Here is a 24,116-nt window from a genome sequence, read left to right on the forward strand (position 1 = left end):
ATTTTTATTTACTGCCCATGATATGTCCATGACTTTTACTAAAAATACCTGACTAAAACATAACCTTAATTATGAACTTAAGTTGTGCAGAAAGTACTTTCTAAATCACAGGCTGCGGGAAAAATTTCAATGGTCACTTGTCCATGGACAGTTAGAAGTTCAAATATACTGAATTGATAAGAAATATATTTGTCCCAATTCTCAGATTGGGGTCTTATTCTCCCATGTGAGTTAACCATAGCAGCAATATTTCCTTTTATCTAAAGCTATTTCTTGCTCTTCTACTTGCTCTGTTGGTAGCTATTGTGGCAGGTTTCTTGTTTGTTTTTTTGGGGTATTTTCCTTCAGTTGTTTTAGTGTCTAATTTTGTCATCGCTTTAAAATAAACTAAAATGCCACTCCTATCATCACTCTGAACTTGAATTAAAATTGAGACATGTAATTCAATTTAAGTAATTCTAATGCATAAATAAACTTAAGGATAATGGATGTCAGGTTTGAAATCTAGACCTGATAATACAGAATACCACTAATCTAGTCCTTAGTTAGTGCTGCCTAACATTATAGTAGAGTATCCTGTGACTGTGTTCACATAAACGTTCATAGTCCCCTTTGAAGCCTTTCCTTTTGTTTTTAACTGAGGCTAATATTTAGTAAACTACTTCAGAGTGCACAAATATTTGTGTGTAAATCTTTCAGCAGAGATTTAATTTTTCTTTATAGCTGTTTATAACTAATTGTCTCAGATGCTCCATTACGGCACACTCTTAACTTCACATAGTGAGCAATCCTACAGTGCAGGAAGTTAGACACTTTTGTGTAAGTCTTTGCAGAATGGAGGCCCAAATAAACTAGATTCCATATTCAGTTTTGAATCTATTCTCCTTCACCCTATATCATTCCTTATTTTCCATGTAGTACTCAACGTGTATGGGTTCACTTCTACAGGTACTACTTAAATCTGAAACAAGAAGAAATCATTCAAGAGATAGAAGAATATGTTCCATCAATATCTAAATGGGCGGAAGACTTCATGCACAAACCTAGTCAAGCTAACCACAACAAAATGCAGCTAAAACTGTAAGAAAACATTACTTGCACATCAAAACCTGTTTTATTGTTATCTAGCAAATATCACTAGTGAAATTACTTAACTTTGTCTCATTAACTTGTTTGGTTCATCTTCATTTTAAAAGCAAAAACCTTTATTCTTGTCTGCTTTTATTGATGTGGAGCTGACTCATGGCCTCGCTGTCTAGAAAGTTGGCCTTGTTATGCAACAAATGACTTGGTCCACAGCGAGCTACTTGTTTAGCTGCAATTGCGTTGATTGTGAAACAATATTACAGGTGTTCATGGTGATGGAGAATGGATCTTGTAGAAATAACACCTTTTGTTCTTAAAGTTTCTAGTCACAGTACTCAGTGTTGGCCAATTCACAGAGTAGAAATTTTAGCATTGGAAGAACGAGGTTATTTGATCAATTGACTAAGCTATAAAAATATGTAGTTAAGATTGAAAATCTGGCTATCATCATACTTGGTCATTGCAAAGTTTTCTTCCTGCATATGCTTCCCTGCCATTTGGCTGCCTGCTCCCAGGGATGTAATGGTCAGTCACCTGGTGCTCTATTTCCTTTTTATTCCTCAACAGTGCCAATTTAACTATAAAGTGCTTTTTAAATAGTGTTAACTTCAAGGTAACTTATAAAAAGGATAAATATTTTGAAGATCAGATAAGTCATCTTCAGAAGGAATTCATGACACTTTAAATTATATACTTTTGCACATCTGAAACAAACATTTGAATTACATTTTTAAAAACATAACTTCTTCAGACTGAGAAATTACCACATCAGTGTACAATTTAAGGTAGCCTTTTGAGTTGAGGCCTGATCCACATATAGAAGGTTTGCTTGAGTGGGCCTTAACACTCTAGCCATCTTAAATTAATGGCTAATACTACACATGTAAATATTTTTGCCATTGCAGTGCATGTACACTAACAGAAGTTCCCTGTGAAGATTTAAATCTTTGCAACTCTCATGGGTATCTGTTTAGAGAAATACAGCAGCTTATGTCTGTTTCTAAAGTAGTCTTGTAACTCTTCAGGTGATGACAAAGTTACTTGTTTTTTAAATTTGTTTTGTTTTCCTCCTAGACCAAGTGAAGGAAAAATAGAAGATTTATCTTGTAATATTGAAGTTACAGAGTTCCTGGATATTGAAGAGAATATCTGGTCTCCCAGGTTTGGATTAAAGGGCAAGATTGATGTTACAGTTGGTGTGAAAATACACCGCAAGTCTGGAACGCAATATAAGATAATGCCATTGGAGCTTAAAACTGGCAAGGAATCTAACTCCATAGAACACAGAAGTCAGGTAGAAATGTTAAATGTTCAGCATACACAATTGTAATATACTCGTTTGCACGTCATCTAATAAATGATGGCTGAACCAGTTTATATGTAATATAATTAGGTATTATGGATGGCTTATGATGATCTCAAACCTGTATTTATGAATGATGAATTGAGGAATGTGGAAGTGTTTACAAACTACCACCTTCAAGCACAGGTCCAGATTTCCATAAGGGAGTGAGGAGGTAATCTCACTGAGGAGCCTTTTGCTGAGTCTTCTTTATTGGCCCCAGTGGAGGAAACCAGGATCATTGTGTGGAGACCCTGTATCTTTAACCCCCAGAGCCTTTGTGGGAGGCTTTGCAGAAGAGAGAATATAGCTTGAAATTTTGTTCTCTTTCAGGAGATTTCTGCAGGGCTGGATGGGTAACTATTCATTCCTCCATAGCTGATACAGTAACTCCCCACTTAATGTCCTCTTGCTTAACCTTGTTTCGATCTTCTGTCCCTGCTCAGTTACAGAACATGCTCCATTTACAGTTGTGCAATGCTTCGCTATAATGTCATTTTGGCTGCCTGCTTTGTCCACAGCTGGCAGCTCCCCTATGCCCCTCCCGCCTGCTGGCAGATGCCGCGGATCAGCGCCTTCCCCCCTGCCTCCTGCCTGTGGCAATGAGCTGGCTTGTGGCGTTCAGGAGGGAGCGGGAAGGAGCGAGGACTCAGTGTGCAGGTTCCCCCCTCCCTCCCGAATGCCACAAGCCAGCTGATTGCTTTGGGCAGGAGAGGGAGGGGGGAGCCTGTGCGCTGAGTCCTTGCTCCTCCCCCCTCCCTCCTGAACGCCGCAAGCCAGCTGATTGCCGCGGGGAGGGGGGAGGAGCAGGATGCTGCATGTGGAGTAAAGGGGTAAAAGAGGCGGGTTAAGGGTGGGGGCTTGGGGGAAGGGGTGGCGTGGGTGGGCCGAGGGTTGAGGCCCCTGCCCCTTGCAGAGTAGGGGAAACTGCCGCTGCTGCTGCGCAACATGCTTCTCCTAGCCTACAGCACCTTCTGCCTCCTTGCCTGCCTCATTGTCTCCAGTTACAGTGGGCTGTACCTGTGTGAGGTAAGGTGGGGGCACCTCCCAACTATAGTACTGTATGGCAAAAAAAAATTCCCTTGGAACCTAACCACCCCCCCCCCCCATTTACATTCATTCTTATGGGGAAATTGGCTTTGCTTAACATCCTTTCACTTAAAGTCGCATTTTTCAGGAACATAACTACAACATTAAGTGAGGAGTTACTGTACCACAGAGAGGCCTCTTCAGGGTCCAGAGAAGGGGAGGTATAATGTTACAGAGGTGGCAGAGTATGAGTATTTACTTCCGGCATCACCAACTAAATAAGCAATTCTCAAATTTCAACTTTTTTAGAGATTTTTCTTATGGGAGAAATCTTTAATGAAAAACATTAATTAGATAAGCATTTATTCTTTGTAATCTTGTTGGCAATGATAAGGCTGCTTAACTGTACAACCTTAATGTATTCACAGGACTTATGCATATTATGTAAATATCAAAATACACTTTAATATATTTTTTAAATGTCTTCAGGTTGTTCTGTACACCTTGTTGAACCAAGAACGAAGAGTGGATCCTGAAGCTGGATTTCTTCTTTACCTTAAAACTGGCAATATGTATCCTGTGTCTGGCAATCGTATGGATAGGAGAGGTGGTTTTTCCCAAAAACAGTGCTTAACTATTATAATTTCTAAGAGGTTTTTTCAACATTAACAGTTACTAAATTGTTCACTCTTGAAAATATTTATACTGGTTGATGTACCATTTCCAGGAACTAGTAAACAGTATTGAGATAAGTTATTTGTTTTGACAAGAATGCTTAATTTTCCTGGAATAACTTTAGATATAAAAAAATATACACTACACCAAAAATATCTTTGATGAATACTGTTTTTGTTATGTATGTGCCCATTGTTTGGGGCTCCAAATCAATTCATAAATATTCACTTTTTTCCTGTTTCTAACCCTGAAAGACTAACTTTTTTTAATTTATTTATTTATTTTTACAGAATTACTAAAGCTAAGAAACCAACTGGCATTTTACTTATTCCACAGTATGTGTAAATCTGCCCTGGGAAATAAGCAAACACAACTTGCCTCTTTGCCTCCTGTAATTGATGACAGTCGGGCCTGTAAATATTGCTCACAAATGCACAACTGCTTTCTTTATAGCAGGTAAAAGAAATGTTCGGACTTTGGATAGTAAACACTTTAGTTTAAAAAAAAAAAAATCAGTTTTGGATTTTCTGTGGTGATTTCACAGCATTGATTAACACTTGCCCTTGGTATGCAATTACTTTCTCCAAAGATAAGTATTGCTCCATTGATTCTTCCCCAACCTTGACAATTTAAGAACCTGTTCTACAGAGGCTTACCTAACTGTTTATCTTTATACTCTGTGATTAGTCCCACTGAAGTCATATACACAAGCCTTTGCAGGGTTGGGGCCTAAATTTGTGATTTATCTTAAGGCTTGTCTACACAGGTAATTGACAGTCATAGCTATAAGAGGAATAATTACACCAGAGTGGCATCCACATGGGGAGTTATGCCGGCATAACTATGCTGATATAATTATTCTGCTAGAGCTATACTAAAAAAAAAATCCCCCATAGACAAACCCTTAATGACTGTTTAGTGCATCCTAACTTCTGAACATTTTCTGCACTTAGTTTTAAAAGTTGAATTTTTTTTGCCTGTCCAACGGTAGTGAACTTTATATTTGTTTTATCATGATAAAAGAATACAATTAAAGGCAGTCTCAAAGATATTAATTGGGTTTTCAATAAATTAACTTTTATTAATTATAATAGTGATTCATTTGTATATTAAAATTTTTCAGATTTACATTTCTATGCATTGGGTATGAGAGTGTATCCCTAAACATCGTGGCCAAAATTGTATGCCTAAAATTATATGGTGGGGAGATCTGGCCCCACATGCCTACACACAATAAGTTTTCAAATTTAAATCACCTATACTCCTGTGATATTTTCCTTTTTAAATTCAGTCTCAGTGTGTCATCCAATAAAGACTATCTTAAAGCTGCCTGGCATTTTTAGTTAGGTTAAAATTGTTTCCTTTCAGAAGTGTTGTTTTCACACTTGACGCTATACCAAAAAGTCTACAGGTATTGCATTTGAAACAGTTGGGGGGCGAGCCCATTATGTATGTTATGGAAGTATGTACATTAAATAAGATAAGGGGATTTCATGTTCAGAAGACAAAATTATGCTATATTAATAAATATAGCCTTCAGATTCTTTACACACCTGTGGTTCGTTTTGTGAATAGAGAGAAAATATTATGCTTGAATTATTGAAAATAAAAAAAGTGAACTTTTCATCTGTGGCCATGCCAAATTATTACCGGGGACATCCAGTCACTAATATGAAAGTACTGGTGTAAATAAGGGATGTAGGAACAGGTTCTGTATTTGGAATTTCATGCCCCCATGTAAAGACTTGGAATAGGATGCTCTTCCCCCAAGTTTGATTTGTTCAAATAGATATTTTCATTTAGCTTTTGTATTTTACCTTATGGTATAAATGCTACTGAATTTATTAAGCATATGTAGTCTTAAAAGAAAAAAAGGAAAAGTCATCTTAACTTGATGCTTCCGTCTATTTTTAGAGCTGTAGAGCAACAGATGGATAATGTCCTTATTCCTCCTGCTGTGGTACCCATTATTGAAAAAGAGACCCAGCATCTGAAACTGTCTCACTTACAGTATTTCAGCCTGTGGTATCTGATGTTAACCTTGGAGTCACAGTGCGGAGAGGGCAAAAAGGGACGTAAAAATATATGGCTGATGCCTGCTTCAGAAAGGTAAGTTGGAAGTGAGGGCATTGTCTATGGACAGCTCTTACCTGCTTGGTTTCTTGTAACTCATTGTCTCCCCTGTGAGAGACGAGATTTTTCTTTCAATCCTTGGGTAAATACTCTGATATACAGTTACCGGAGATAGCAGGAAGTGCTAGCTCATCTGTGAGGGGGAGGGGTCTATCAAAAGTATTGGGTTGGTAGATCTGGTGGTATGATATAAGCAACCTGTTAGGTGCTTCTTGGGGGGAGGAGGGGAACTACAAAAGACCCAGGAAGATGATAAATTGTGCTTTGCAATCTTATAAGAATGAAGGTAATACTTTTATTAGCCTCACCTCCCTGATGTGTGCAGCTGGATATTGTCTGCCACCCCAGCTCCTTGCATTGCCTCCCTGAATCAAGGCTCTTGACAGGCTGTATTCTGCTCTGGGTAGTATTGCTAGTGCAGGCTGCTCCATAGGTGGCTGAAAGTGGACTGAGGGTTCATGGTAATGCATCATTTCCTGTTAATCTCACCAGCAGCCATGCATAACTTTATTGGTGAAATGCAGTAAGAGACTGTTTCAGTGAAGCATGGGCAGTAATATTTACATTTTACTACTGAAGCTCTAAAAATCAAACTTACATTATAGTGAGAGACAACCTTTGTTTTAGAATGTAATACTTTGACTTACCTTGAGTAATCTCCACTGTGTTGACTCTGTAGACCACTTATCTGGGAGTTTCGCAAAACAAGCCATGTACTTTTGTTTTAAAGCCCACATATGCTTGCTTCCAGCTTTATCGCTTTCCCTTTTGGGAAATAACATCTGATAGGGTAGTGTAAGGGGCGGAACTCACCCCTGCGGCGCCCCCTACTGGTTGCTTCGGGGAATTAGCTCATCCAGCATCTGGAGCGCCCTCTGCAGGCCGGTGATCCACCTCTACTCTGGCCCCGTGCCCCTCCCAGGACCCCAGTGCCCCTTGCTCTGGCAGTACCCACAGATCTGGGTCTCCCCTCCCTGGGGAACCCCCACCCACTATCCCCACCTTGCCTCAGTACCAGGCCACTGCCAGTCACCATCAAGCCCCCGCTCCCTGGGGCAGACTGCAGTATCAGCCACTCATCACTGGCAAGGGGGGTTTGGACCTGCTGCCTTGGCCTAGCCCTGGGCTGCCCTCTGCAACCCCCAGTACCTGTTGGCCTTATGCTAGGCCGCAGCCTGGGGCTTTCCAGGCTGGGGCTCCTCAGCCTTTCCCCTGCTCTGCTCCCTGCAGCCAGGCTCTTCTCTCTCTAAGTGCAGCGAGAGACTGTCTGAGCTTCTGGCTCCCTGCCTTTATAGGGCCTGCTGAGTCTGTTTGGGGCGTGGCCCCGGCTGCAGCCACTTCCCCCAGTCAGCTCAGCCTTCACACTGCCTGCTCCCTGGGCTATCTTAGGCCCTTCCAGGCAGGAGCAGGTGTCCACCCTGCTACAGGTAGGATAGAAATGTAGTAGTCATAGATGGTAGTTTGTTTTTTTTTTTTTTTTTAAGGCTAGAAGAGACCATTGTGATCTAGACTGACCTGAATAACACACACCATATAATTTCACCAATTAATTCCTGCTTCAATCCCATAATTTATGGTTGAGCTAGAATATATATTTTAGAAAGATATCCAGTCTTGAATTGATCAGGGCTTTGGAACGTAGCTAGTACATTTGTCTTGGGCAGAAAAAGACAGCCAATATGGTCAAACAAAACTACTGTAAGACATTAAAATGAATTACTATTCAATCTTAAACTGATTAAAAAGCTACTTCTAGAAAATTACTCAAGGCAGCTTACACTTTTATTTTTAATGTGTTCATAGAGAAAAGGCTGGAGACTGCATTGGAAATATGATCAGAGTCGAACATGTGCAGGAAGCTTCTGAAGGACAATATCTACATTATTTCCAGCGTAAAAATGGTACCATGCCTGGAACAAACCTGTTGGTAGGAGATAGAGTTGTTGTGAGTGGAGAGAAGACATTACTTGGCTTGTCTGCTGGCTATGTTAAAGAGGTCAATGTGACAACAGTTTCCTGTTTATTGGACAGGTAATATAAACAGAAAAATATGGCTGTTTGAAAGGAAGTATGTGAGTGCTTTTTTTACAATCTAAAATTAAGCACTTTTTTTTTTTAATGCCCACCATCATAAAAAACAAAAATAAAAGCCCCACAGTGAATTCAAATAGCAAAACTTGGGCTAGGCCTGAGAACCTGTGTGTGTGTGTGTGTTTTGTGTGTCCCCCCAGGAGTTGTCCACCAATTACCTAGGCTGTTAGCTAATAAGCAAAATATTATGGCATGTTTCCAAGCTCCATCTATTTGTGACAACAAAATAAGATGCTATTCATAGACTCTGTGGATCTTTATATCATCCCTTTTCTTTCTTGAATGCAGTGGTGTTGGAATAACTTTTATAATGGGGGGGTGCTGAAAGCCATTGAACGAAACTATAAACACTATATATGATGGAAACCACTTCAAGCCAGAAGGTGCTGCCACACCTCCAGTACTCCTAGTTCCAGCATCCCTGCTTGAATGCTTTCATCACCAGTGAAATGGGTACCACTGCTGATTTAAATGATCAGGCTTCAGAGTTCTCACCTTGCTGACATGAATGGGGTAGTTTATTCCTTCTTGGAGCTATTGTTTCAGGCTGCCTGCATACATCAGGCAACATACTGACAACAATGCCATAGGAGGTCTATAAGCAATAAGCAGACGTGGAAGCAAAGGCAATTATATTCCTGCTTATTATTCCTATTATGTCTTTCAGGAACTTATCTAAACTCCCTAAGGACACTATATTTAGGCTAGATCATGAAGAAGGAATTTCTGGTATTGATGCCCCCCTAAGAAATCTTTCTAAACTGATGGAGAATTCTTCTGCCAGGTTTGTAGAATTGAATTGTTTTCAAATATTGTTTAGTAATTGTATAAATGTTCTCACTGATAGTAATTTTGTCTAATTCCTTTTTTCCCCCCTCCCTAGTGAAAAGCTTCGTAACTTAATAATTGACTTCCACAAACCACAGTTCATCCAGCACTTGAGCTCTGTTCTTCCTCCTGAAGCAAAGGAAACAGTTGCAAACATTTTAAAGGGTACACATTATATTTAACTCATAATAGCAGCTTAAATATTTCTTTATTTTTGTAGGACTTCTCATATGCATTGACTGGCATAATTAATCTGTTTAGAAATATATACATCAATTACAAAGCACCTGGCACCTTGCATCAATAAAGTGTGAGCCTTTCCACTTTAAGATTCAGATCTGAGCAACTCAAACTTGCCCTTATTTCTACTATTAAATTAGTCCTAAACCAGTAAAAAGGTGCGCATTTAAGTGCTTTAATTTCTTCCTCTTGCAGACTATTGGAGGGAGCAGGTTCAAGAGAGATTTACCTTTCACTAAAAACACCCTTTTACTAGCCCATAGAGTGTAACTGTGAGAACAAACAAAATTGACCCTGTAGATTTTAACTTCCATGGGGGGGGCAGAGAGAGAATCTGTCGGATAACTTGGCCCCAAATCACCTGAGGCTTTCTAGATCATAACCAACACTGGAAGCAAATATGTAGCCTCTGTGAAACACTGAGGTAGTGTTATGTACTTGTAGCAGTCTCTCTTCTCTTCCCCCTCCCCCCCATCTGTAGTGTCCAGGTGTTTTTCAGGGGTAGCCCTAGATACAGTAACTTGTAGTAAACTAGTCTAGAGGCTAAAATTTTGATTATTGTGTTAAGGTCTGCATCAGATAGGAATGGGTACAGCCTCCTGGCTGGCAGCAAAAGGGGTAGGGGGAACAGAAGGAAGAAGAGCTGTGTGTACTTGAGAATTCAGAAGTAGTAATGGGTAAAGAATGACTCTAAGACTGCAAAACACACTGTTAAAGGTTAAAGATAATGACTTCTAGTAGAAAGTGCACTTGAAACACCTACCTATTAGTTTAAACATTTCTTCCTGCTTATCTGTTTCAGCTGAGGCTTTGTCTATACTACCTTGCTTTTAGCGACACGACTGTGACGCTACAGCTGTGCCGCTAAAAGGTGCGCAGTGTAGCTGTTAGTCGGAAGGAGAAAACTCTCTTGCTGACAACAAAAAACAAAAAAAACACAACCACGGGCGGCAGCGGCTTTGTCAGCAGGCACTCCTGCTGACAAAGCACTGTTCACACCAGCGCTTTTCGTTGGTAAAACTTTTGTCATTTGAGGGTTTGTTTTCTGTTTTTTTAACACCCCTGAACAACAAAAGTTTTGCTGACGAAATTCCAGTGTAGACAAAGCCTGAGTTTTATCTGGGCTTAACCTAGGCTGGGTAGCTTGCATCTGTTCTCTACTGGGAAAATGAACTCTGTTCTAATGTTTATCTTAAATAGCAAGCTGCTCTTGCCTGCATCTTTGCTTCTAGGGGAGATAAAATGCATACATGTCACTCTTGTTCAACAAAATGGAAACCCATATTTGAGATCCTGTGTAGAGGAAGAAAGGGAGGAACAAATCATAAGCTATTAAGAAAGGGAGGAACAAATCATAAGCTATTAAGATTAATTTAGTACTTCTGGAGCCAGGATAGACAATGAATACCTTCTTATCTACATTTCAGTATTTTTAAATAAAGTCTTTAGATACCATTTATAGTGTTATCAAAAATTATGCACCAGTAAACAAGTTATCTTTTTGTTATGATGAGGAGTTTTTAGTGGGGAGAACTAGCAGTTCAGGTTGCATATAGGATTAACTACAAATATTTAACTTTTTTCTTTTTCTAATTAAAGGTCTGAATAAGCCTCAGAAACAGGCAATGAAACAAGTGCTACTTTCAAAAGATTACACGCTCATCGTGGGTATGCCTGGAACAGGAAAAACTACTACAATATGTGCTCTAGTAAGACCATAATGTGACCTAATGTTAGAAGTAAATTGTTAATTTAAAAGCTTGGAGGGCAAGCATCAAATAAGCTGTATGTGAAGCATCCTCTTCACAATTGAGATTTATACAGGACTGCTGTCTGTCATTTACATTGAAATAAATATGGAGCCAGCTTTACAATAAAGAACATTAGCACTAGTAGAATGACAAAATGTATCCTTTGATGTCAAGTGGTGTGTCTTTTATTTTTATTTATTTATTAAATCCCGTCCACCAGTCCCATCCTGGAAGTGGGTGATGACATATTGATCAATTTACAATGTTTTAATGCTGTTACAATCCTTTGGCACCAGACTACAATAAAATCTTCCAATTTTGAAGTAGATCTGAGGTTTGGAAACAAGCACTTCATTAGCAGTAGATCTGGTGTGAGAACCCAAGGTTTGTCTGCACTGGGATATTAAGTGCTGGTGTAGCTGCACTAGTGAAAACTCCTAATGTTGGCCTGATTTACACTGGTGAAGCTTACCCCATACAAATTGTGCTGCACTGGTTAGAGACAGAGGGTTTACATTGGTGGGTAAAATCCCAGTGTAGACAAGGGCCTGCTTGGGAATCTTGTCCCCTCATATGACTTTTTGGCTTCCTAGGTCCAACACCAATTTAGAAAAATGTAGACTAATTATCCTTTTAAGAAAGGAATTACTGATTCCTATATTGAAGCTAATATCTGGGTTTTTCTTTTTTCTCTCCTTGCTACTCCTCCTATTTTAGGTAAGAATTCTTTATGCCTGTGGCTTCAGTGTTCTGCTGACAAGTTTTACACACACTGCTGTTGACAATATCCTGCTGAAGTTAGCCAGGTTCAAAGTAGGATTTTTGCGCTTGGGGCGAGCTCAGAAGGTTCATCCAGACATACGGAAGTTTACAGAGGAAGAAATTTGCAGATCCAAATCAATTAAATCTATAACTCATTTGGAGGAACTCTATAACAATCAAGTAAGAAAAATAATGTTCAGTAGTCCTGCAATATATTTAGGACAGTATAAATTAGTCTATCTATTACAAATGCTGTACAGAGACAAAACTTACCTCAGAAGGGTCTGGGTGCCTCAGTGATCAGAAAAGAGATCCTCAATTTCTGTCATCAATTCAAGTTTGGCCATTGTCTATTGTGAATCAGGTTACCATCTGAGTCGGGTGTGTGGGTTGTGGTGAGGTGTGTGGGTTTTTTTTGCATTTCTTTTGCTTGTGTGAAATGAAATGCTGGTTTGTCATGGTTCACTTCTATTTGATGTTCTATTTGTATAATAATAGTGCCTGAAGATCTTTGACTGAGGCCCCATTGTGCTAGACTCATAAAATAATAATAAATACACACACTCTCTCTCTCACCACTAAGACTGTCATTGCCCCAGAGAACTTACAGGAAGTGTCTACATCACAAAAAACTCTGTTAGTTGTCTTGTTGGTAGGCTCTGCAGCGAAGCAGAGGACTAAATTGGTATGGGAAGTTACTTACGTTTTTACCTTTGATCACTTCAGTCAGGGTGCAGTTGGCAGTGCAATCTTCCTCACCCCATCACCATATATGTCTTTAATCCAGAGAACAGGGACACTGTGACACTTCCTGGAGATACCCAGAGTTGATGCACTTTGCTACCACCTGTCCTTAGTGTGAAGAAGTCTTGTTTGTGCCTGCCATGCGTCAGCACCCCTGCCACCCCCCCCACCAGCCACTGGCAACAGAAACACTCCCCTCTAGGCCCCATAGGCCCCACTATCATTCTGTAGATTAGCAATAGGCACACTCAAGCCCTCCGCGTGTGTCCTTAGAATGTTCAGCCCCTGGTCCATTGGACACTTGCAGCATATTCCAAAGAAAAAGTATACCCCAATTTACCAGTTCTACCTCAGATTACTGCTGGGCTTAACTAACAGCACTTATGTTTGATTTCATGGTAAATCTGTTTATTTCGCAAAGCATAGCAATTCAAGTAATAGGAAGTAGAAATTTTGGAAACAAATGGTTACGTACAAAAAATAACACACATTCTGAGCCTAGACTTGATTAACAAGTCTCATGTCTAGTAGAGTATTGCTCACCCAAAATCCTTGCAGCGTTACATAGCCAGCTGGCTGTGACCCTTGTTTCATGAGACAATCCTGCTGTAAGTTTGTCTCCTAGGTGAAAGATTTGGAGTGCAATCCAAGACACTAAGTTATATGGGATCAATCTTTTGTCTTGATTCATAAGCAGGACACCCCCTTGCTGTTTTTCTTCCTGTCGATTTCCTCTTGTAAAATTCACAATATCTCAATGCGCATCTTGCTCAGTATGCAAATAGGCATACAGTGTATTGTAGGTATATAATACACAAGTGGCCAGACAGGGAGATGGATGTCCATCATCTTCTGTCTGAAGGGAATATCTCTGAGATAGTCACTGCCTGGTGACCTGCCTAGCTCTACAACTTTAAGAGCATCGTTTTCAGGATAGATATCGAACTCCTTAAGTATTAGCCATACATATATTTTTCAATTATTATGACAATCAACTTTCTCAACAACAAATCTCACGTGCCACCCTTTGGTGAACTATTATGCAGATATCTGACCCAGGGGAACCTGTACAACCAGTGCACTCCTGTGCCTCCTGCCAGTTAACACCAAGTGGTCTCTGTCACAGACACCAGTCTCGAGGGCAGTCAGTCCAGCACCATTCACAAGCTCCATATTTGTTTAATTAAATTTAAAAATAGAATCCTAAACACTTAGCAGGAATGAATCCTGAACTGGATGCTAATCTCTCTATTCCAGAACTACTTTTGTTTTGTTTGTAAATCAATATATTGTAAAGTTTTTGGATTATATGGAGTTTAAGGGCTATTTAAAACTTAGACTCCCAGTATTAAGGGTTAATGGGTTTTTTAAAAAATGTAGCTTTATTTGATTAGAGGTCAGACTTATTCATGTAGAAATTGTATTTAAAATATGAAATGGGAAAAGGGAAGAAAATACCTTTTTATCTGTAAGATATGTCCAAATTTTCAGCCAGTAGTTGCAACAACGTGCATGGGAGTAAACCATCCAATTTTTGCTCGGAAACTGTTTGACTTCTGCATAGTGGATGAGGCTTCTCAAATAAGCCAGCCAATCTGCCTGGGTCCACTCTTCTATTCACATAGGTTTGTGCTGGTGGGGGACCATCAACAGCTACCTCCACTTGTACACAACACAGAAGCAAGGTAAGATAAAATGCTATTGGAAAAACAAAACGTGTGTGGTGTTGGGGCAACAAGTCGACTTTCAAGGCACTGACTTACACATCTGATATTTTTTAACAGAGATCATGGCATGAGTGAAAGTTTGTTTAAGAGACTGGAACAAAACAAGAATGCTGTTGTCCAGTTAACTGTGCAGTACAGAATGAATAGGTATTTAAAACTATTTCAGTTACTAGTGATTTTTTTTTAATGTAAATTTCAATCTATAAGACTTAAAACTGCTTTTGTTTTTAAACTCCATAGTAAAATTATGTCACTAAGTAACAAGTTGGTGTATGAAGGCAAATTGGAATGTGGCTCAGAGAAAGTGTCCAAAGCCACTGTTATCCTGCCAAACTTAAAAAACTTGAAGCTGGAGCTGGAATTATTTGCAGATTCTTCAGAAACATGGTTGAAAGAAACACTTGAGCCAAACAATCCTGTGTGTTTTCTTAACACAGAGAAGGTAAACTTTGCTTGCATACTTCCATTTATCTTCACGCTATCCTGCCTTCAAAATACTGTATTTTTATTTTGATGTTTGTAGACCATATTTGCAATATAGTTAATTGTTTAAAGTTTAAAATTCTTAGGGCTTTTCCTTATCAAACTTGTACAACTTATAGAGTATAGGCAACAGTATGTTGTCTTAAAAAAAAAAAAAAAAAATCTCTTTCAGTTGTATACAAAGTGTGTGTATTTATTTCCGAACTTCAAATGCTGCATTAACTGAAATTATTTAGCCAAGAGACATTCTCATCCTTGTTGTTTGCTTACACTGTACAGCTACTGCTATAAGCACCACACTTCATGGTAAGCAGGCAAAAAGTCAATTCAGATGTCTGAGCATTGGCTGTCTTGAAATGTTTTGCATCCAGCATCTTTAACGTTATGAAAAATTCTAAATGTGTTTTTGTTTCTTGAAATGTACTAACTTCATTAATATTGAGCCAAATTCTGCACTCAGTTACAAGAATGCAACATGAGTGACATGACTGGAAGTTCTGAATGTGTAACCAAATAGTATCCCTTTCTAACCATTAGGAAACTGTTTCTGAAGGTTTTCCATGGGGCAGATACGAGTTGCTTAGGATGAACGTTTCCAGCAGCAAGGCAGATTGTGACACTCTGGTTGTAGGGAACTCTTCACAAAATCTTTCTCTTGGGATTGTACCTCCTATATAATCTGCCTTGCTGTTCTGTACCTGACTATGGGCTGGAAGCTAACTTGTGGGAGGGAGTGAATTACTTTCAGAATGTATGATGATCATTCATGGGGACTGGAGCTGGAATTATCTCCAGGGAAGGAAGGAGGCTGGATTGGAGCACTTCAATGGTTGTGGGAGGAGGATGAATGTTGTGGGCAGAGAACTTTGTGCTCTATCCACTATACCACACTGCCTAAGGCTATGTCTACACTGCAAACCTTACAGGGGCACAGCCGCGCCACTGTAAGGTATGCAGTGTAGCCACTCTTTGTCAGCAGGAGAGAGCGCTCCTGCCAATAAAATAAAACCACTCCCAATGAGGGGTGGGTGGAAGCTTTGTCAGCTGGAGAGCATCCCCCACCGACAAAGAGCTGTCCACACTGGCGCTTTTCATCAGTAAAACTTTTGTTGGTCAGGGTGTGTTTTTATTTTTTTTTTTTTATTTTATTTTATTTTTTTTCCCACACCCCTGACCGACAGAAGTTTTACTGACGAAAGTGCAGTGTGTAGGCATAGCCTAAGTCCTGTAAGGGAGGCAGCATGGTGTAGTGGTTAGAGCAGGTGATTGGGAGTTGAGGACGTTAGCGTTTCTCCTCTCTAAAACTGATTTTAGTCCCTTCTATATCACTCTACAATGGCTTTGCCAGTCTCCATGGCAACTGAAGGAAGTACAGATCTTTCCTCTGAGCCAGGGCTTGGTCGACTGTCCCCTCAAAGAACTCTCCAGAATTCCCAGCCTCCAAGCAGCACAGACAGCAGACTCCAGATCTTCCTTTGTAGCACTTTCACAGGAGCTTGTCCATGCCCCCTTCTGTGGCTGGCTGCCTGCCAGAAAGATTTAACTAAATGTATCTCAATTTCTTCATTAGCTTTGAGGATTTTCTTAAAACTGTTAAAGTATATTTTTTGTTTTTGTTGTGGCTTTCTGAGGAGGGTGTGAAGGTACAGCACCTCTCCTTCCCTCTTCATAAATGTCATAGAAGGCTGCTGAAACTCTGCTTCCAGATGGCATGTGGTCAAGGTCCATGTCAAGGTGGTTGAGTTCCTTTTTAATTGTACAGGAGTTTATCGAATCCTCTTCTCTCTCCCCCCCTGCCCCCCAAGTGCTGGTTACTGCTTTCTATCCAGGGTTGTTTTTCCCTGTCTGTTGCTTGCTTGTCAAGTAGTTTGAAAGGAAGAAGTCTTTCCTCCATTAAATTCCTAAATTTCATTTATGCAGTCTAGTGTCTCCCACAACTCTGTGAAATCGGGGCTGTTCCCCTACCTTCTACAGTTCTGGAAATGGTTCAGCATCACAGTGTAGCCTGTGTTGTCCATGTCTCCAGAAATCTCGTTTCTGTGGCAGCAGTTAGCAGTGGCTTGCTTTGCTGCTGACCAATTCCTTTGCTAACTTTGATTTTTAGTTTGTTTTCAGGAGTAGTAAACGTCTCCTTTCCTGGATCAGGTAATTGGCAGCATGGTGGCCTCAGCTACCTGGGACTGCTTGCAAAGCACCTTCCCTCTGACACACACCTGCTGCCCCTCAGGCAATCGGAGAGCTGTCTTGGAAACATAAGGTTAAATAAAAGCAGCCATCTATATTGAGGCAGCATTTACAGTCTCTTCAGAGGGTGAATTATTCCCCTCCTATTCGTAGCCATCTGACCCTGAGGAGCTGCAACTTCAGTGCAGAAAGGCCTGATCAGGAGCTTCTGAGCATTTTGGTGAGAGCATCAACCTTGTCCTTAGATTCTATCTGCCTAGCTCTGGGGGTAAGTCCTGCAAAAGACCTGGAAGGAAAAGCCCTTTTAGAATCCTTGAAGTCCTTGTTCTTAGCCCAAGATACTGAAATGGGTCCACAGCTTCCCCCAAGATGAATCTGGGGATTCCTATGAACAGACCCCATCCCCCATGCAGAGGGAGTGGAGACCCAAAAGGGAGGACATAAAGATACACCTAGAGGATTCCAGGCTCTTGATAAAAAGAGCCACAAGAGACCTTATCCCAGCCACAACAATGCAGGAACCCCAGAAGAACAGGCAAAAAGAGCCAAAAACAAAGGAAGCATAAAAAGAAAAGAAAAATATAAAAGATCTAACTTTCATCATCTGGCACTCCTCCTCCATTGAGGGAGAACTTTCTGATTCAGGCTCTGAGCAGAACAAGGAGAAAAAACAGCCAAGGTTTTTTCCCCAAGACGAATTTGCTACTGTGTGCAGGAAAATGCCATCTTCTGTACAGCTCCAACCAGATGAGGTATTAGATGAGAATTCAAAGGGTGAATACCTGCCAGGGAAATCCCCGCCTGAGAAAGGAAATTCCCATGCATCCTTCTTTTTGAAGATGTAACTAGAGATTAATGGGAACACCTTGATAAGGGAAAGCATACAAGCAAAATATGTACTTAGCATTTTTTGACTGATGCATGTTTTACAGTATCGATCAGAAATACCAAAGGTAGAGACCACTCTTAGGAGTAGTCTTTGATTTTCTTAGCTGCTTTGAGCATCCATGGATTCTTCCTGTTTTGCAAGAGGTGCAGTGGCCTGACTAGACTATCTAAAGGCCCTGGATGACCAGGATCATCCTGAGTTCAGGACTATCCTTAACAGATTGGCCCTGGTAACTGCTTGTGTTCACTAAGCCATCTGCAATTAAATGAGGTTCTCAGTCAGGGACATGGCATGCAGATCAGCAACCCGGTCTGTTTTTATGCACTTGGCTAGCAGATGGCCACTCCAAACAAATCCAGAAGTCTTACACATGATCTTACAGACACTTGGCCTTTCGTCTGTGGATCTTTCACCAGGAACAGAAAGCTTGACACTGTATTTCGCAAGGCAAACAATTTACAGATCACTAGGCACAGATGTTCTTTCACACAGGTGGCTGAAGCGCTTTCTTTATGCATTCCCACAACTTCTGCTTGCAGAAAGGGTGATTGAGAAGATAAAATGAAAGGAAGCAAAGTTGATAGTTCTAGCTCCACGCTTGCCAAGCAGATAATAGTTTTCAGATTTGGAGACTTGGCATTGGAACCCAACCCCACTGTATCAACCAGTGAGTCCACAAATCCTTCACCAAGGTCCCATTCTCTATTCAAGCCCAAGTTGTCTCCATGTGACAACAGAGCTATTGAGAGGAAAGCATTAAGTGCACCCTGTTTTCCTCCAAGGTGAATCAGGACTGTACTGGCCTCCGCGTGGACTTCAATGCTAAAGGGCTACTCCATCTGGGCATGGGTTAGCTCATGGTGCCAAGCAGATAGAAATCCCAAGGACCCTGGAATTTCACATATTCTGGATTTCCTTCAGAACAGTATGGACAAGGGATTGTTGCCTAACACTGTAGAACATTAGTTGTCAGATTTAAGCAGTGTCTTAACACACTGCGTCCTTGGGCTCCTCAGCTGAAAGTTTGCAGGCTGCAAGATTTCTCAGAGCAGTCAAACTGGCTAAACCTGTAGACAAACCAAGCTTTCCAAGGTGGGATTTACCACTGATGCTAAAATCCCTAATGGCTATCCATTTGAACTGTTAGCTGTTAGGCCTTTTTAGTTTAAGAAACCTTGCTTCTTGGTTGCTAGCATGTCTGCTAGATGTCTTGGAGTTGGCAGCTCAGGAACCATACTGTGTCCCCCATGATGATAAGGTGGTTTTAAGGACTCCAGAATTTTTCTTATCAAAGGTGAATTCCTCTTTTAATTCTAGATATGCCAGGAAATGAGCTTCTCATCATTTTTGTCCAAAACAGAAAAGGTGTGGTATAATCTGGATGTACTTAGAACACCAAAGTTCTACCCTCAGATGCATTGAATCGTTGAGAAGATCAGGCTCCTTGTTCATGTTCTTCCATCTGGAGTCCCAAGGCCTTCAGGTATCCAAACTATTCCTGGCCAGATGGATTAAGTTGTTATGCATTGTGGTGACACAAAAGGCACCAGGTAAACCTGTTCTTGAAAAGGTGGGTTTTAATTCTTTTATGATCTCTAGCAACCTCTTGGGCAGAATGACATGTGTCTCAACTGAGCAAACTTGCAGGACAGCAACATGGTGTTTTATCAACACCTTTATCAAACACCTTTTTAAGACGAACTTTCTATCCTCTTCAGAGGCCTCCTTTGGAAGGAAGGTGCTGTATGCAGTGATCCAAAAATAACTTGCCATTTTACTTTCAAGGGGAGACTTCTAGATTTCAGTCTTTCTTAGTCTTTCCCTTACTAGTTACTTTACAAGCATCACAATATTGTGGGAGATGCTGGGCTACGAAATCAAAAAAACTCTTTACCTAATTATCTTTTTGCTAGCCGCATCTCTTCCAATTCTGCCCTCGCTGATACGACTTCTGTAGCCAAGGGGCAACATTTATTTTGTCTAGTTTGTGAAGGAGGTAGCCTACTGTACATAGTTCACTGCTTGGCACTAAGGTTATTGTTGATGATTATGTGCTAAGAGTTTCTATGCAGCTTTGGATTGACGCTTCTGGTTGGCACCTGGAGAAGGGGGGCATGACCAGTATGGGCTGAACAATTTCCAAAACTGTAAAGAGTAGGGGAACAGCCCAAGTATCACAGAATTGTGTGAGACATTGCTAGAAGAAAGGAAGTAATGAGGTAAGAAACTTTCCATTGTCAAAACTGTTGCAAGTGGTTTCAGTTGAAGAGTACTTACAAATTTTATTTCTAAAGCTGAAAAATACTATTATTCTGGAGAGTTCTTCCTGAGGGGTGGTCCTAAGACCAAGTTCAGTTTAAAAACAAAAATGGTCTGCCTCCAGTTACCATGGAGACAGAATCCCCACTGTGAAGACTGACATGGAGGTTCCTAGAATGAAAAGTCACAGATAAGACAGAATTTTCATTTTCTGTGACATCTGGACAAGCCACTTTGTGCTTCAGTTTCCCAGCTGTAAAACAGTGATAGCCACCTGGATAAATTGCTTTGTGGTTTTAGGATGAAAGGTGCTATTTGAATATTAGTAGTTTTACATGAGCGAATGTAATACAATTTCATTGAATTACTGAACAAAATATAACTTGTGCATATGATAGTCATTTGACTTTTTATACAGGTTCCAGCACCAGAACAGGCAGAAAAAGGTGGTGTAAGTAACATGACAGAAGCCAAACTAGTACTCTTCCTCACCTCCTTCTTTATTAAGGTATCTTTCTTTTTAATATGATTGGAGGGAGGGCAAAATAATTGTACTTTAACAATGGTATAAAACTACTGGAGAATGAAAACCTGCATGTTCAGGAATGAACTGGAACCTCCAAGAGTAAACTGAAGGCTGGTTGAATGGCAGTCCGATGCAGGGGTTAGAATTTCAGGATCTCATTTTGTCTTCTGCCCCGAGCCTGGCTGGGCCTAGAGTGCATTGAGGCAGCATGTTCGGTCCTTGAAGGAATGGGGAAGTGCCTCTTTCCTCTTCAGCGACTTCTAGAGCGAACTGGGAGTGACATTGACTGACATACTCTGGTGAGAGCTATGTTCAGCCTTCTGAAGGACAATCAGCTACAAGGGATTTCTTTAAAGTATGAAGTAGAGGGAGAAATGAGGACTTTGAGGACCCCCTCCCTCCTAAAGTGCCAGGGAAGGCCAAAGCTTGGGGCCTGATTTTAACTAATAACTGTGCTTAGACTTCCTTTGATAAATGATTTGCCATATTCTGTAGAATTGGGAGTTCCTAGAGGGTCTCTTAGTTTGGGGTCTGTTCTACAACCAACTACACTGTCATGTTTTCAAATCACTCTTTTGCTTTTTCTTTCTGTTAAGGCTGGCTGTAAAGCTTCAGATATTGGTATCGTATCTCCATACAGACATCAGTTAAAGATAATCACTGACTTGATGAAAAGCTCATGTATCAGTACAGTGGAAGTAAATACTGTGGACAAATACCAAGGAAGAGACAAAAGTATCATAATAGTATCTTTTGTTAGGAATAACAATGATGGAAATGTGAGTGGACCATATTTAACTAAATGATTCAAAGACATTTCACAAAGTTAAGACTACCATTAACTGAAATCCTTAAAATAAGACCTGAATACTTTTTACTGAACATGCATGAATATATTTTAGTCATAATTACATCTATAACAATTGCACTTACACTGGGAAAACTGAGTGGTTAGTTGGCATTTACAAAGTAATATAGACTGATTAAGGATATTTTTGTTAAAATGCCATTTTTAATTGTTTGTATAGAGTCAACAATTTGCTCAACACTTTGATAGCATGCTTATATTTTAAAATGAAATATTTTAAATTTGAATTTAGTTAATTCATACTGTTTGGCTTTGTTCTCACACTTGAATAATGGAAATAAATTAGTGGGTTTAACCTTTTCGTGTTTCTAACCACTTTCATTTTTTCTCCTCCTCTAGCATATTGTTTTAATGTTTGGGTTGGAAAAACTTAAGAGTGATTAACAATGTTATATTAGAATTAAAATAATAATGGATTATTTATGTTGGCTAAATTTTTTAATGCATCTTATAGAAACATAATTTGGAACTAAATTTAACATGTTCCTTTTAAGAAATATAAGCAACCTCCTTGAGATTTAAAAAATTGAAGATGGGTTGTACGTCTACACTTTTCATTCTTTTAAAAAGTTGGAACGTAAGGTGAGAGAGAATAAATAATTATATTAATTTCAACAGCTTGGAACACTTCTGATGGACTGGAGGCGTCTTAATGTTGCTATTACAAGAGCAAAGCACAAATTAATCATGCTGGGCTGTGTTCCATCACTGTGCCGCTATCCTCCTTTAGAGAAGTTACTCTGCCATTTAAACTCTGAAGCCATGATATCCTTTTCCTATGCACTTCAGTATATCCTGATACTCTTCCTGGATAAATATGTTCTCCTTAGTTTTAATATTTGAAAATGGAATAAATTACAATAGTTGAAACTGCACACTTCTATTGAAACAGATTGGAATTATATGCTGAGAAGGGTATATACTACAGAGAGTGCTTTCAAGGGAAAGAAAAGGTGCTGCTAGACTGGGGAGCTGAAGCTCTGTAGCATGGGAACTGCATTTTCAATTTGCCACAGGCCACATCTGACTTATTGTAAATATACATTATTCTTAGAATAGACAAGCTTAATATTTGCCCATATTTGTAACTTGCAGTTTTGCCAACAGCTTTCCATTTACTAATGGATGTTAGGGTGAAAGTCCTCTATGAAAAAATGTCAGTGAAATACTTTGTGCAGTGGTCCCCATCTCAGTGCTGTAGACTTCCATGTTTGCAGCTAGTCTACTTATTCAGTAACTTAACAGTTGAATAGGCAGCATCTCAAGAAGAACAGGGAGCACCTTGTAGATAGTGTAGATTCTTCATCTTGCAAAGTTGTAACAGCCTATTGAATTACAAGTTCTGTTATTCAGTATGGTCTTCCACATTGGCTATTGCTGCCATGAAACACATTCTGTGTTCTCTCATGATTTGTGATCAACACCAGCAGCCAAAGGAGGCTACTCAAATACGATTTCCTTGAATGCTGGGTCTTGTGTGTCTAGTGTCAGGAGTTGTATCTGTAACGGAGCTATAGCAAGATTTGGGGCAAATGTTTCAGACTTTTCAAGATGCACAAATCGTGGCCTATACTACATGGTCAATCTGTATTACAGTGGGAAAAGTTACCAACTAAACATATTAAAGGGGTATGCTTTGGGTCCAGCTAATAAGTGAGTCCAAAATTTGTAATTGTGTCTTCCACAATTTACAAATCCGCTTTGATTTAAGGGCTTGTTTACACAACGTGACAAGAGTCTCTAAAGGGGTGTGACTTGCAAAGTGCTCTAACTGCCTGGCATAGAACCTGGTGACTTACTCTAAAATTTGGCTGGGCCAAATCTGAGAGAATGGTGGTGTGACCCTATGCACCAGGTTGCAAAACTCAGAGTGGGGAGCCTGGCCCAGCCCCATGAGATAGAAGCTGCTGCTGCTGCAGGGTGAGTGCAGGGCCAATTTGCTTACCAACCCTTCCCTGCACACAAGACTGGGAGAAGTGTTTGCCTAGGCTCAGTGATGGGCTAATGCGCCCCTGGACATGGCACCCCATCTAGAACCTTCCTGTGATCCATACTGTTTGGGAAACACTGAATGAGGCTACACTGTTTAAAATAAAGCTACATAAAAACAGGCCTCTATTTAACCCTGTTTTTCTATCTTCCCATTTTATAGTCCAGTAGATGTGGTTAGCATGTCAACTTTTTATTTCCTTCAAACGTGTGGTGGGAGAGGGCATGTATTTAAAAGGAATTGTATTGATAGTGCAATAATTAATAAGGCTCCTAGAACTGAAAAAACGGTACCTTTATATACATAATCTCTCTTGTTCATTGAGACTTTTCATTAGACTTTGTCCCTTCTCAGAGTAATTAGAGAAACCTATAACTGCTAAAACAGAGCACGTGAAGTGGGAAGGTTTGAAGATGGCATTGTGATATGCCCAAAAATTACTTTCGACACAAGACAGACCCATACACTTATAAACTGTCTTTTGCAAGAACAAAATATTATCCAAGTAT

The 24,116-nt window shown here is 40.0% G+C and overlaps 1 protein-coding gene across 1 annotated transcript in view; it reads left to right on the forward strand.

Moving 5' to 3' along the window:
- Window positions 1-22,460, forward strand: part of DNA2 (DNA replication helicase/nuclease 2) — a 29,891-nt gene extending 7,431 nt beyond the window's left edge. Inside the window, exons 5-20 of the mRNA XM_065408196.1 lie at window positions 949-1,080; window positions 2,161-2,380; window positions 3,947-4,064; window positions 4,423-4,588; window positions 6,047-6,241; window positions 8,069-8,296; window positions 9,024-9,140; window positions 9,240-9,349; window positions 11,024-11,133; window positions 11,893-12,117; window positions 14,173-14,366; window positions 14,466-14,555; window positions 14,649-14,850; window positions 20,642-20,731; window positions 21,346-21,528; window positions 22,236-22,460. Coding sequence (XP_065264268.1) covers window positions 949-1,080; window positions 2,161-2,380; window positions 3,947-4,064; window positions 4,423-4,588; window positions 6,047-6,241; window positions 8,069-8,296; window positions 9,024-9,140; window positions 9,240-9,349; window positions 11,024-11,133; window positions 11,893-12,117; window positions 14,173-14,366; window positions 14,466-14,555; window positions 14,649-14,850; window positions 20,642-20,731; window positions 21,346-21,528; window positions 22,236-22,460 — 2,605 coding nt within the window. The remainder of the gene's footprint in view (window positions 1-948; window positions 1,081-2,160; window positions 2,381-3,946; window positions 4,065-4,422; window positions 4,589-6,046; window positions 6,242-8,068; window positions 8,297-9,023; window positions 9,141-9,239; window positions 9,350-11,023; window positions 11,134-11,892; window positions 12,118-14,172; window positions 14,367-14,465; window positions 14,556-14,648; window positions 14,851-20,641; window positions 20,732-21,345; window positions 21,529-22,235) is intronic.
- Window positions 22,461-24,116: the final 1,656 nt, after the last annotated feature.

The sequence above is a fragment of the Emys orbicularis genome, chromosome 7 (assembly GCF_028017835.1).
Source record: "Emys orbicularis isolate rEmyOrb1 chromosome 7, rEmyOrb1.hap1, whole genome shotgun sequence".
In the NCBI taxonomy this organism is placed as follows: Eukaryota; Metazoa; Chordata; order Testudines; family Emydidae; genus Emys; species Emys orbicularis.